Source organism: Anopheles stephensi, chromosome X (genome assembly GCF_013141755.1).
Source record: "Anopheles stephensi strain Indian chromosome X, UCI_ANSTEP_V1.0, whole genome shotgun sequence".
Classification (NCBI taxonomy): domain Eukaryota; kingdom Metazoa; phylum Arthropoda; class Insecta; order Diptera; family Culicidae; genus Anopheles; species Anopheles stephensi.
Genome location: NC_050201.1, coordinates 4,797,620 through 4,812,074, shown reverse-complemented (window position 1 = coordinate 4,812,074; position 14,455 = coordinate 4,797,620). Strand labels below are relative to the sequence as shown.

General features: G+C 46.5%; 1 protein-coding gene across 13 annotated transcripts in view; it reads left to right on the top strand.

The window, feature by feature from the left end:
- Positions 1 to 14,455, top strand: part of LOC118505487 (protein scalloped) — an 82,975-nt gene that overhangs the window by 40,902 nt on the left and 27,618 nt on the right. Inside the window, exons 1-3 of one of the 13 annotated variants that reach the window (XM_036041360.1) lie at positions 5,619 to 5,743; positions 11,855 to 11,950; positions 13,462 to 13,872. The exons of 1 other annotated variant lie outside the window; for it this stretch is intronic. In XM_036041360.1, the coding sequence (XP_035897253.1) occupies positions 13,809 to 13,872 (64 nt within the window). In that variant the 5' untranslated portion in view covers positions 5,619 to 5,743; positions 11,855 to 11,950; positions 13,462 to 13,808. Of the gene's footprint in view, positions 1 to 5,609; positions 5,763 to 5,848; positions 5,869 to 11,854; positions 12,473 to 13,461; positions 13,873 to 14,455 lie in introns of those variants that run through there. 11 more of the 13 variants (XM_036041351.1, XM_036041369.1, XM_036041399.1 and 8 more) reach the window with 11 other exon arrangements.

Genomic DNA, 14,455 nt, shown 5'->3' with positions numbered 1-14,455 from the left:
GTACGATCGGGCGCTCCGTAAAATGGTAGAAAGGGCACGGTAGAAGCTGTAATGGTCGTGTGTGTGTGTGTGTGTACGTGTGCGTATGGGTGGGGGGAGGGGGATCGAAAGGGGAGGGACATATTGGACGACTTTTTTTTACTTCTATTTTTGAAACAGGTTTTGCGCTCACGCGCTGCCCGCTTGCAAGCGTGTGAGTGCACTTCTTCGATTTCAGTTCAGGAAAGCAATCGAAAAGCAAAAAAAAAAATATATATATATACAGGGTTCGCCAGGTGTTCGAAAGAAAAACCCGCAGCGGAACGAACTGGGCCCGGGGTGCTTCGTACGAAACCGTGATTTTGTTTGTACCGAAACGTCATTGATGCGATCCGCGCCGTACAGCGAGATGCTGCGCGTTTCACCGTTTTCCTTTCATTTCGGACTTGGCTGATTTGCCTTCTTTATTTTGTTTCTACCTAGTGCGAGAAGCTCGCTGACGTACGGTTGCGTACGGTCTGCACCAGACAGATGTCCGAGAAACGGCCGCGTCCGATGTCGGGATAATGTTGAAGATAGCGTGTAAGGGTGTGTGAGTGAGATGTGCTGAGCTCAGCATGAGTGGCTATCTTACATTCGAAGGATCATTTACTCCACCTTTATGGTGAAGCATTAATTGAATGATTTAAATTATATTACTGCCCTTACACACACACACACCCGCACATGTACACAGCAACTCCTCCCTCCTCTGTCTCTGAGTTTCTCATTGGACTGTTTTCGATTGTCTAATTGTCCGCGAGGCTGTGGCTGTGGTTTCTATGGGCGAGTGAAGGGGTTTATTTATATTTGAATGGTCCAATGCTCCAACACAATCACTTCCCTCCACGCACGCACACCGCTACACTGGAAGTTCTAGCACACGAACGTTCATTCTATTTGCTGACCCCTATCTCACCTAATGCCTCCATCTTCCCCTTCGCATCCCCCCCTCACCACCCGAACCCAGCCCAATCTCTCATTCAATCTTTTACCGCCGTCTGCCAGCAACACAGCATCCTTTCCCCGTGCTCTAACTTGTTTTATTGCGCCAATGTGTTTATCTCCCCTTTTTCGCCATAACGCCTTTTTCCCTCGCCGCCAGCTCCAACAACCCTCCGTCAGAATCTTTAACCCTGCCCGCCGCACGTACACAGCGATACACAGCTTCCGTGCGAAGCTAGTAGTTTCCCAACCATCCGCCATCCGACGCCACTGCTCCACTCCGTGAGCTGTGTTCCAGGGTTTCCAGGGCGAGGGGGGGGGGGGGGGAATGGTCCGTAGGACTTTTTGGACACTTTAATTTAATCTAATTTAATCTGACCCTCTTCGCTGTTGAAAATTAATTTTCGTCGAAACATTCATAAAACTGAGATCTCCCCCAAACTCCAGTCTCCTCTCCTACTTCACACCTCGGTCGAGTCGTCAGTTCTTTCTCTTTTAGCGTGTCTGGTTTCTTTCGCCATTCCGTCCGCCTTATTCGGCGTCCGTTTTCCCCGATATGTTTTTGTTTGCTGCTGCTAGCATTTATCACCCCGAAAAAGCGAAATGAGCAAAAGTTATGGCCGAAATTGAAGTCGCGCGAAGTCGAGCTCCTGGCGACTGGGACGCGTGGTGAAGTCACCGAGCGATGGATGCGGGTAGCTGCATGGGCCGGAATGAGAAGGCAACAAGTCGCAGCATCCGAAGTTGGGTTGCTAAATAAGTCTCTCATGTCCGCCGTCTTCGTTTCGGCTTTCCTAACAACGGCGATGACGATTGCGTCTCGAAGACTCTCTCCCCCTTCGTTGCTCGGTGGGTCCCATCCCCATGGAGTCATTAGTGTTGGTGTCGCGGGGTTGTTTTTTTTTTGGCGGTGACGTGAAGTGTGTGTTTTGTTCCTCGCTTTATCCCCCCTCACTCCTCGCCATTACTGCAATATTCCGTTACCAAGGGTTTTAGCCTGTCTTTCTCCTCTACTTTACGTACTTCGGACCGCGAATGGTGAAGACGGGATGGTGACGTTCCTTAATGTTTCTCTCTATTTGTTCTTGTTCGCAACGATCCGTTCGGAGACAGCTTCAATGCACGGACGGGTGCAAGATCCCGAGCTGAATTGAATTGGCGACGCGTCTTTTTAACACCACCAGCAGCAGCAGCAGCATCAGAGGCAGACGAGCGAGCAAAACAACATCCCAAACCCCTGCAGTTGAGTGTATGGTGGATGCTGAGTGATGAGCTACCCCGCGTCTATGATTAACCACAGAATTCGCGGAACGTTACGCCGTTGGTCGGCGGCAGCCCGAAAGGGCTGTTTAAATATAGGCCTGCTGCTGGTGGTGAGCGCGCTACTTGTTCGTAGCACCGGTACTAGCTGGCTGACTGTACTGGGAAGGCAGGTGGATCGGGGGAAGGTTAGCGAAGGAGCTACATAAACGTGAGACGAAGTTAAGAAAAAGCTGAAATGGATTAAACAACAATAACTAGACCGCATCAAAACTCTGAACGATAAGGATTAATTAAGAATACGTAAAATCTGGACGAATCTACGTGATGGCGACAACACGGATGCACAGCAGAGCGGCTCAACTTTGATTGCAACTTCATTATGCACAACACACACACACACAGTTTAATTGTGTTAGTTTGTGCCCCAGAGGTTAATTTGGTACGGTGCTGATGCGCTTACCAGCCACCAGTTTTGAGACCTCACGCCACGGACTCACCCATACTCGCGTGCGCCTTTCGCGACGGTTGCCCCACGTTGGGTTGAGCTTAATGGTGACAATCGCTTTGTTGTCATTGTCGTCATGTTTCAACCCTCGAGATCTAGCTATCTACTGCGACACCCGTTCGCACGCGGCACACCGTCCGTGGAACAGTTTTACACCAATAGAAACTGTCTTGGTGTCGGGGCGGCCAAGCGACAATAATGCGTCGATGGATGACTGACATGCATCGGGTTGCGGTTGCTGAGGAGGTTAGCGGTACAGATGTTTTACCTTCCATTGGGTCATAGAAGATGTTCTACAGGCTAGGCGATCACGAATGGACCTTTGGAGAGATATTGCGAGGACTAGACGGTCAGTTGGTCAAGAACTCAGAACCTTCACGATATGGCATATCTGAGAGAAGATGGGTCAGTCTGGCGTTAGAGAGAGTCATCCGTAGCTCGGGTGTGGAGACTTCGGGGACTTCATACATCAACTCATATCCTGGTAGAGAAGGTGCTGTCACAGACATCTTTGAGGTTTCAGGCTCTCCTATGTAGCAGAAGCATAGAATTGATCATATGGAACAAGATCGCGGTGGTTGAGGGCTTGTCGAAATTAGGACACTGATGTAATAATGTAGGTAATGTACTGATAGTTGATCGCATCTTCGCAGTCTTTCATACCTTTAACCGCCTGGGATCAAAAGTCAGCAATGACCACAACATAGATGTTGAGATCTCCAGATGCTAGAATCTGATCCTCTCAAAACACGTGTCGTGGAGGGCCCAGGTGAGCCTATAGAGGACATTTAGAGTCCTAGTATTCGCATACGTCTCCGAGACATAGACTCAGTCCTTCTTCTTCCTTGGCACTACAACTCTCGAAAGGTCTCTCCCCGCCTGCCATTTCTGGCTTCCTGTGACTTGATTCTATCCGTAAGAAAGAATTCAGAGCTCTGTGTATGGGGGGACGAGGCGATCTGGATAGCATTTGAACCCCGGTCCTGCCGTCGCGCCTACCACCGGACCGCCGCAGTTCATAGCTGACGAAACTCTATTATCCTGCTAATACGAGGATCTCAGTATCATGCATTGAAGGGTAATCTCTTGACTTCTCAGGTCAGCTAATCATGGCATCAGAATGACACCAGACACTTTTGCCCTCAATCCAGACCCAACATGATATGGAAGGACCGTGTTGTAGCGTCCAGCCAGACAGACCTCGTTAATATTGGTAGTCCCATTTGGTGTGCAGCTCAGAAGGACTTCCAAATATTTTTACTCAGTAGGCCCTCGGTGAAATCTATAGCCAAATCTACTTACTACACTTCTTTACCTCCTGCAAATAATAATGCCTTGAGGTTGCATCACTATCAGTAGACAACCCCTACTCGACTATCGCGCTAATGCGGTGGGCACGCTATGATCATTTATCCAATCAATCCCCCCACACACACACACAAACGCGTGCGGTGGAAGTCATTCGTGCGGGGGTTGTTTTATCAATTAAATCATGTGATAAGACAAGTTCGCTCGCAGACTGTGTGGGGGGTTCGACCTGTATGTCAAACAAAATGGAGATGAATCATTGGCTTTTGGGGTTGTTGTTGCGTTAAGGTACATAATATGATGAGGATCCTGAAAAAGTTGCACTCTTTCATTACATGACCAATTTCCGAGTCCTCTTCCTCTCTCTACCCCACCCCCCTCCCCCCACAACCCCCTTCTCCTCTCAAGCAATCCCTATTTCAATGCACGCCTCCTCCCATAAAGAGCGTATTAAGGCATAAAAATGAAGTGATAAATGTAATTTTCCTTCTTGCCGTCCCTTCCTCATCCGTTCCTTCTCCTCCTCCTCCTCCTGTCTTTCACGCGTGTGTGTGTGTTTTGTGTAATAAAATAATAATAACCCCCGTTTAGCGATGTTTTGTTTAATGGTCATCGTACCAACGGCTTCAGCCAGTCAAGTGTGGATCCCTCGCTCTCGCTCTCTCTCTCTCTCGGGTGCTCGCTTTGTCTCACTACGCAACAGTGATCGGATCGCTATGATACGCGCGTCTATTCTTGTTTGCAGTCAAGACGGTTGATTGTTTCGGCCGATGGCGCGTGTGTCACGCTGTGCGTGTGCGTACAAGCGTCTCGCGCGCGTACTAGGCAAACTATACTTTAAGTCACCCAATTTTCGTACGTTCTTCTTTCGCTGTATGCAACTTTTTGTTTTTGTTCGGCGATTCTGTCCTCACTCTCGTCATTACGAGTTGCCATTTTTCTTTTCACTCATACACACACACATCGGTATAATGCTTTTTAAAAGGGAAAACACCGCACACACCGTCTGGGATCTTGAAACCCACAAGTGTGTGTTGCCACTCATCGGAAAAACCCCTTCTGCACCCATAATACGTTTTTATTTGCGCTCGGACTATGGAAAAAAGAGGAAGTGTGGAGGAGGAGGAGGAGAGGGGAAAGGGTTGGTGAGTGACACTTACCTTTTGTCACACCTTCTGCCCACCCTCCCCTTTTCCCACTTTCCCCTTGGCCACCCCTTTTTCACCATCACACCTAGCTCTAGCCAGGTTGGGTATAGGCGGTGCGTCTTTTTCTGGACGATTCTAATGCGCGCTCCACAATCCGCGAGTGTCCGTCCGTCCGTCCGTCCGTGTGTGTGTGTGAGTGATGGAAAATTTTAACCTACCCTGTTCGACGGGTTTGTTCGCCTACCTTGTCACTCTTGCGTGACTCTGTGGTGTGCGCGCGCGCCCGTCCATCGGTAACGGTATAACGAACGCACGCACCGCAAACGATCGCCACTCACGAGTGACGCCGAGTACCGCGTCCGCGTGTATGTGTGTGTGCGCGCGCGCGCTTGCCTGTCCGTCCATCGCGGATGCGAGCTGTTGCGTTCGCTTCCCGCTTAGTTGCGTTTTGAGTGTTGTGCTTACAGCGTGTCGGTGCGTTCTCGTCCCGTCTAGACGTGTGTTTTCCTGTTGGTAGTTCGCCTGTTCAGACGCCTCTTCCCGACTGGCTGTTACGGTGTGTGTGTTTTGCTCCGGTAGCTTCTTCTGTTCGAACCGTTTTGTTTCCTCGCACCGGTGCGTGTGTGTGTGTGCGTGCGTGTTTGTTGACCGTCTAGCAGCAACACCTTTGCGTCTTTCTCGGTACCCACTCGACACAACTCTTTAAATACGCAATACAATAGAAGAAAAGTTAAAGGAATGGTGTGCATGGTGTGGGTGGGGGGAGAGGAAGAAGGGAGGAGGAACGAGGAGGATGAATGGGAAGAAGATGAATGGGGAAGATCAATTAAAGAGCATAACCTGTAAATTGAACAGCGATAGAACAGAAGTTTGAGAGAAAGCGTGTGTGTGAGAGAGAGAGCACGCGCGCTAGAAAACCGAGAACGAACGCAACAAAACATCAACAACAAACGGCCAAAACGGCAGAACAAACAATCAAACCTGAACCCAAACGGCAACCTTTTTTCCACATTTAATTGATTGTAGTTTTCCCGTCCCCTGTGTGTGTTTGTGTACGTGTGTGTGTGTGTGCTCCTGTGTCATGGCGCGACGGCAAACGCCAGCAGAGCTCTATTGAATAACAGCATTTACCGCGAGCCACTAATATGGTTGCATCTTGTTGCGAACTGTGCTAATTAAAACCAGCGAATCCCATTGCGTGTGCGAGCGAAAGAGATGGGAGAGCACGCGAAAGCGCCAGCCATGAAAGAAGAGATCGCAGCTAGCGAGAAGCGAAAGTAACGCAGCCGCTCGGAAGAGTGAGCGAGAGCGCCTACGAGTGCATGATAGAAGCAAAAAGAAAAGGATTCAAAAAGATATGAGGGAGCGCGGCAAGGCGGAGGGACCGCAAAAACAAACCGGAGGAGTTTGTTGAATCCGGGCCCGTTTTTTTGATGCGTTTCTCTTGTTTCGTTTGATCGAAATTGGTTAAATTAATTTCATTTCGCTTTTCGCATGGCCCCCACAGTTCTGGTAGTCCGGTCGTGTGTATGTGTGTTTCTGTGCAGCTCATTACGGATTAACCGGGCAGGCAGACGGACGGGCGGACAGACAGGGAAATGTAATCAATTTCCAGTTGACAGCCAAGCAAAGTCTGCGCTTAGAAGTGCAGGGCTTTTTAAATTGCCCACTAAAGGACGCACTCGGTGCACGCTCACCAGCTTGTTGATTCTGATTAGGTGTGTATAGGTGTTTGTGAGCATCGTTTCGGTGTTTGAGGCTATTGACGTTTGTTTGGAGCACCGAATTAAACGTGTTCTGTTTAGCAACACTTTACATGCATAGCTAATGCATTTTAAACAGCCTGCTATTGCTAGGCCTATAAAGAGACCCCTTTCTTGTTTTTGGTGCTACAATGGCTTAGGGAGGTCTCGCGGCCTCCCATTTCTGGCATCATTGTTACTTAATTTTATCCGTAGCTGGACTGTTCAGCCCTGCTTGGTATGAAACAAGCTTCACTTTGAACATCATTAAAGAAATTTAAAATCGTACGAAATTTCTAAACCTTAAACAAAACCACAATGTTATTACACTTTATAAAGCTTAAACGTTCATACCACGGACGGTAGCAAATCTCGTTCTTTCCTAACACTATAACCCATCGATGCTGTCCGGTCACCCATACATTATTACACCAGCGACGCAATGTGGCCACCTGAGCGTCATGCTTATTCGTAAACGAGGCGGCACGAAAGAGAAGCAATCGCCGATCAGGAAGAAAACACCAACACGCAAGCAAGAATCAACGTAGCTGTGTGATGAGAACATGAGGCAAGATGCTAGGATGCGAGAGACAGAGTGAGAAAGAGCGACAAGAAACCGAGAAAGTCAGTCTGCTGCCCTCGGTGTGTCGGTGTCAGGATTTGTGGTTTTGTCCAGCAAAAGGAAGCAACATGAAAATTGGATAGTGAATCGTTTAACGCTACAAAAGATCGTTCTAGATTAGGGAAAAAGAATTAATTATAAATGTACAAAACTATCACGCACACACACACACACACATTCAAATGCACGTACGCAGATAAGCTTCACCATGATTCAATTCGAACGCATCGAAAGCGTATAATTAAGCAAAAGGAATGAACAAAAGCGAGAGACGGAGAGAGAGAGATTGAGAAAGAGCAGTACGAGTAAAAGGAAGCCATACGAAATGGATGCGAACAACAAGCGCAAGGGATGATGGGGGACCACGATCGTGGAAATAATCCACCACGCTACAGATAAAGAATTAGACAGCGAGCGGGAAAGTGAGCGGGATGGCAATGGTCCGCATGGTGGCGGTAGAATGATGGAGGGACGAAACGAACGATCGGACAAAACAAAAAGGGTGATGTCCCGCTACGTGGACTGCGTTTGCTCTCGGAAGAAAGAACGCTTTTTATAGCTGAAATGTGGATTGATTTTTTTTTTATATTTTCATTAAAGACTAGCAAAGAGAAAGAGAGGAGAGAAAGCTCAACCGACAGAGAAAAAGGGACCGAAAGAGGTAAAGAACAAAGAGCGAGGTGCAGGGAGGTTCAAAAAACTTGTTTAGAAACTAAAAAAAGGTCGTTGTTTTTAAAAACTTCACGCAATGTCCGCACGATTCCCAAAAAAGAACTCGAGAGGAAGAAAATCATTGCAATCTGAAAAGGGCACCAAACAAATTGCGAGCGTTTAACATTAAAATCGCTTTTAATCTAAAATTGGTTGTTGTTTGCCGAACGATCCATTTTGCGCTCACAGGTGCGCTACCTGGTGAGGACACGCGCAGTCCCCAAACATTGGACTTGCTTTTAATGTTCTCCAGAGAAGTTCTCGTGACTTCTACTTACAAAGGTGCGTTCCGTGTGTTTACCAAGAGCCCCCTTGTGTCTAGTGGTGCGTAACCATGCTCTTCGATGTAAAACCACCCCGTTTTGGGGGACTGTGGGCTCGCCGCTGTCCGTTGATCGTGGGAGAACGAGATAGCTAGATCGAAGTGCTCTGCTGCTCAAAAATACACTTTGGGCTACTTTTTTTTTGTAATATGTTGTGACGACAGAAACCAACACAGACACGCGCGCACACAAACTCAAATTTAAAATAAGAAAAAAAAGTATGCTACAGGACGGCGAAAAAAGAGGAAAATGTAATGAAAACGGGGTTCGGTGAAAGGATCTCGACCAGACGACGATCTCGCTTTTGCTCTCCATTCCCGTAACTCAGACATCCACTAAGTAACAGATCACTTCTGGCTTGTGTATCTATGCTTGTGTGTGTGTGTTCTTCCCAGCATACCCCACGTGCCTCCCCCGCGAGGGCAGCAAACCCACTTTTCGGTGCGCAGATTTGCTTTTAAAGTTGTCGGCTGGGTAGGAGAGCGAGTGAGACGGGATCACTCTCTTCTTAGGTGTGTGCAGATGTTAGTTAGAGCGACAGGAAAACATAAATCAAAAAGAACATACAACTGGGTGGGGGGGGGGAGGTTTATGTGTTGATGATGTTGAACGGTTGCCGCTTAGCGCCAGTGTGTGACCCCCATACCCCCCCGAATGTGTTTGAATGAGAGTATGTGTGTGTGTGCTTCTGTTGTGTATATGTAGTGCTCGTTCAACGGCGAAGCAAATGAATCGCGATTGGTTTGAAATCGGAAAATGGGCGATATGCGCACACACGCACACAATCATCGCGCACGTGTGTGTGTGTGTGTGCGTTACAAGAGTAAACAGAGGGGGGTGGCAAAAACCGGTTCAGTGTGCGCTCTAGAAGACCCTTCTTTCGCTTTTCGTTGCGTTTGGTTTTTTTTCTTCTTCTTCTGTTAAAGCGTACAGAGTTGCTTGGGCTATTATGAAATCTCGAACGTACACGAACATGAGTGCCGAACAACACCATGCGATCTCATCCACCAAACACACTCGCGCGCATGGGTGAGCGGTTTCACTGTCCTTTTCTAACCACCCTGCAAAAGGGCGCTCGCGCACACACGCACACTAAAGTGACGGATCGAATCCCGGCGGCGGCTGCGGCAATCAACCAGATGAAACACGAGAAGAAAAAAAAACGCCACCAACAGGAAGGCGAAAAACAAAGAGAAAAGAAAACCCCCGTATCGACACTCAATCTCGCATCTCTTCTATCAACCCGCGCGTAAGGCGTGAGTGGGCCTACTGATCAAGCAAGAAAGCAAAACGAAAAACCAAAAAATCGGGCGAGAGTGTATAAATGGCGCAGTGTATGGTTGGATGATGTGCGTGCGTGTGTGTTCGCGTGTATGATTTTCGTGTTGTGTTGTTATGCTGCGCCTCTCTCATGATTGTGTTTGATCTCCCCCTTAAAAACACACATATGTGTGCCGCCCGTGTGTGATTTCGATTTAATGTTAGTATCGGAGGTTCATCGAGACAGCCTCTCAATATCCTTCCAGCAAAGCGAGAAGTAAAGCCAGCATATATAGGCAGAACACAGAAGATATATAGGGTGACCTTAAACGGTGTGTCATCGGTCACCCTGCCTTTTACATCCAAACGCACACACTATTACTCACCTATTTTTTTTCTTTTTGCCTTTTCACTGAAACGCCGTGTGCGTCATCGGATTTGTACGGTGTAGAGCGAGAGCGCACGAATGCTGCTTGAACGCGAGCGCGAAAGAACGTTGCGAGAGCGAGAGCGCGAGTGAAAAAATGCTGAGCAAAGAGGGGGAATGCAAAGAATGTTGAACAAAAATTCCTCACCTATGCGAAAACGTTGCAGCGTGAGCGACGCACTCACATTCCGATCGCTAGCTCACCCATGTGCGCGTTACTGCGCCACGCACTCGGCTGCGTCCATAGGTGTATGGGTGTGTTTGCGCATAACACGGTTGGAAGTGAGTGACTCGACGGGCAGGCGGCCACCATGCCACCTGCCCATACTGGAGTCGGGCACACACAACAGAGGGAACGTTTTTCGATGAGTCAGCCTCAAGCTGATGGGAACCGAAACAGCAACACATGTACAGACTGCCTTTCTGCTTCTGCTACTGGCTGCTGTGTGAGGCTTTTATTGCTAGCCCCGTTTTTTGACATTTTCAATCAATCGGGAAAATACGTCTGATTAATAATCGAGGTGAAGTACAGCCAGGTTGCAGCTGACAGCATTGAAGCCTGCAGACCGACATGTCCTGGGATGGTGAAGTTTTTATCGTTTTATCCTGTATGTAACTCTCAGGCCATAAAACAAGTTGTCTACTAGATGAAAGCAAGGAGAATTCTACGATGACTTTAGTTTCAAACATTTGAGCAAGCAATATGGCAGGCAAAAGTCATCCTCGAAGCCAGACATACAAATTTGATAGAACACATCACAAAAAGTTGTAATATTGATGGAAGTATATTCTTCCTTTTTAGCTGTATAACCTCCCGATATGATTTTCTTATAGTTTTCAGATATTCACTTCAAGACTTCACGCGCCTTGTATGAGTCTTGGAAATTTGTGAATGTTTTGTACCAGTCTTTGATTCTACACCTTGCTACTTTATATGAATCCTCACAGAGAAAATGTCAGGACATACGAACTAAAACTTGTGAGAGGTTCGAGAGGTCTCTCGATAGGTCTTGGCCTGCCATTGCTTCTATTCACTTGATTTTACCCATAGCTGGAGCGCTGTGTACGGTGGAAAATGTCAGGACGAGATTCGAACCCCGTCTCAACCACCGAGTCCCGTCGAGAATGATTCGCGTTTCTGCATAAGCTGGATTGTGTGTTTTATAAAAAAAAACTCGCTTATTGTTTTAAACAAAAAGGCACTTGTTTTAACCTGAGAAACTCTGTATTCATACATACAAATACACCAGAAGCATTTTACTCATTTTGGACCCATAGTAGTCCCCACAAACCCCTCGATAGAAGTTCCATTCATCAACTTGCCTAACTTCTTTCCCGTTTAATTGCCTTTTTTCATAATTTTCTCCCCAAATTGTGAGACATGACTAATGCCAAAGCACACGCTAATCAGCAGAAGCGTCTATTTTTTTTAAAATGGTTCCCTTGTTTTTGCGCTTACTTTTAAACCTTGATAACGTCTGTTGGAAGCTACAGATGCTCACGTTTTGAAAGGTTTTTAAAAACTAATTTTTAAAATGTTTTGTTTCCCTTTTTTTCTTTTACGCTCGGTTTTATGCGATAGAGCGCAGAGTTTGTCTAAAACTTTTAACCGAAGCCGATAAATTAGTGTCCGAAGCGGAATTGAAGAAAAATCATCAAAAACAAACAATTTATATCAGTGAGTGACACCAGCAAAGCAAAACCCCATTTCCCGTGCATTATTCGGGGGATAATTCGAGTGATAAGTGAGAGCGAGAGAGCGAGAGATCTCCGCTGAATGGTGCTGTGCGTTTGATCGTTTGTTTTTTTGCCTGCTGGGTGCATTCGCTGATAAGCCGTGACGCGCACCAAACAGACAGACAACAAAACAAACAGAAAAAACGAATAAAAAAAGAGGAAACAAGCGCCGTTTTGGCATCGGGTTGCGCGAAAAGCGTTTTCTGCAAGAAGAAAACCACCACAACGCGTCAAGGTCAGGAAAAACGCGTGTGTTTGGACACCCCCCGCCTGGGACGAATAGAGCAACAACAGAAAAAGAGTTTGAAAGGTGTGCGTGTGTGTGTGAGTCAGTGACAGCGGGAGCATAATTATAGTAGACTAGCTAGCAAAGTCTTCTTCACGCAACTTCAATACATCACCACCACACCATCAACAAGCTTCGCCATCCGCGTGGGGGCAGAATAAATGTTAATTTTTGGAGGTAATGTTTGTTTCCTTTAACTGTACCAAATCGCCAAAAACCACACCGTCTTTCTTGCATGGTTGAGTTGTTTTTTTGTTCTCGTAAATGTTTTTGGTGTTTTGTTTTAATTCGCTCCATCCATTCGTGCATGAGTTTCGTTTTCGTTTTGCGTGTTTTCTTTCTAATTTTCCTAGTAGCTATTGTTTGGCTTTTCCTAGCACATACTCAAACACATATGTTTGATTTAGTTTGAAAAAATATGTTTGTTGTAGCTTGATTGTTAAAATGCGTGTGATTTATGAACGATGTTACGATGTTACGTGCTCATTAGAGCAGCGTTCAGGCATTTAATCGGGAGGTATAAACGGCATTAGTAGCAGCCGACTTGCATCTGACAGCTTCTTCATCGTAACTGTCACTTTTTTTTAATCTATTTATCAGCTCATGAAGCAAGTGTCTTCATGTTCAAACACGGCAGGACCGGGATGCAAATCCCATCTGGGTCGTTCCCACATAGTGAGGAGTGACTATCCAACTACGTGATATGATTAAGTATAGTAAGCCAGAAATGGCATGGATGACCTTATGAGGTCGATATCAAACTCATTTTGACACGCTGGCCACTTGGATTTGAAAATAGGAATATCAAAACTCGTCTGGATCGTCTCCCCCTGACGCAGGACTGACTTTCAAGCTGGTAAGCGTAGGCCTTGCGAGCTTGGTGGCGTCGTTTTTGAGAGATTCATTGACCAGTAGTCTGGAAGTCCAACTTCAAAAAATAGTCTCTTTCTGAAGATATCTAACAACTTGGTAACTTGAATAATGGAAACACTTGATGATATGTCCTTCGCCCTCCCGAACCTCCTCCACATGAATCGGGTCTTCTTCGCACGCCTCTTGCACAGCATTACGGAAGAGGAACAAAACGGCCGCATTCAACTCTGCAGTGTGTGCGGGTCTATATACGTATGAGTGTTTTCTTTCTACATCCTTCCCCAATTACCTAGCATAGTATGCGGCTGCTTCAATCGGAAATTATCCTTTGTTTCATGTGTATGCGTGTGCGCTAGTGTGTGGCAGATAGTGAATGTCGTCCTCAAGTAGCCACATTTTAACTTACCGACCGACCGACGTTTCTATTGCCTGTGCAGCGGCACCGGTGTGCCGTTCTGTGCTGTGACAAGAAAAAGAAAAGCAAAGCAAAAAAGTGATTTTTGCCGGTGTATATGTGTATATGCGTGCGAGAAAGATAGAGTGAGAATTTAAGAAGAAAGCCGGCTGGTAACGGAGGTGCCTTAATATCTTGCTGGTTAGCATTTCGGTCATTTGTGCGGCGTAAGCTTATACGCCTTGCATGAAGATAGAACACGAAGCGGACGACTGTAAGCTGCTCCAGTATAAGCGACAACTTTATTTAGGTAAACACACAACTTTGGTAAATCTTGGTGGTGGTGGATTTTTTAAATGTTGAATCTCTATATCTAACAAAACATATGCTCTGGTTGTACTAAAATTGATAAAGTAATGTTGGCTTACGTGTATCTGTCAAAATTGAAGTGTCAACTTTTATCCAGCTAATGGAAATGCCTCATCCGGACCCTTGGGAGATCGATTAAAGACGTCTTATATCATGTCACGACTATCCAGCTAACTGACGAATGGCAGCTCCCCCGAACTTGAGAGTTCTCAATGTTATTACGCAGACAATTTATTGAGTAGAGTTAGGCTATGATAGCTGACTATGGATTTCACTACGGATTGCCAGATATCTAGAATCAATTTTACCTCAGACTTCTGAGACATCAGAGTCTGACATGATCTAGTGAAGTTATCGCTTCACTCCAACATTTTTGAACATCTCAGTTTGCGATTGAAAGCTAGCGCGAGCAGACCAAAAATCAGGACAATCATCAAGTAAACAAACATATTGCAGAATCCTTCAGAATTCAGACTACCAAGTCTTTTCGCAAAAGTATAAAGACTCATACTAGTCCGCGATGT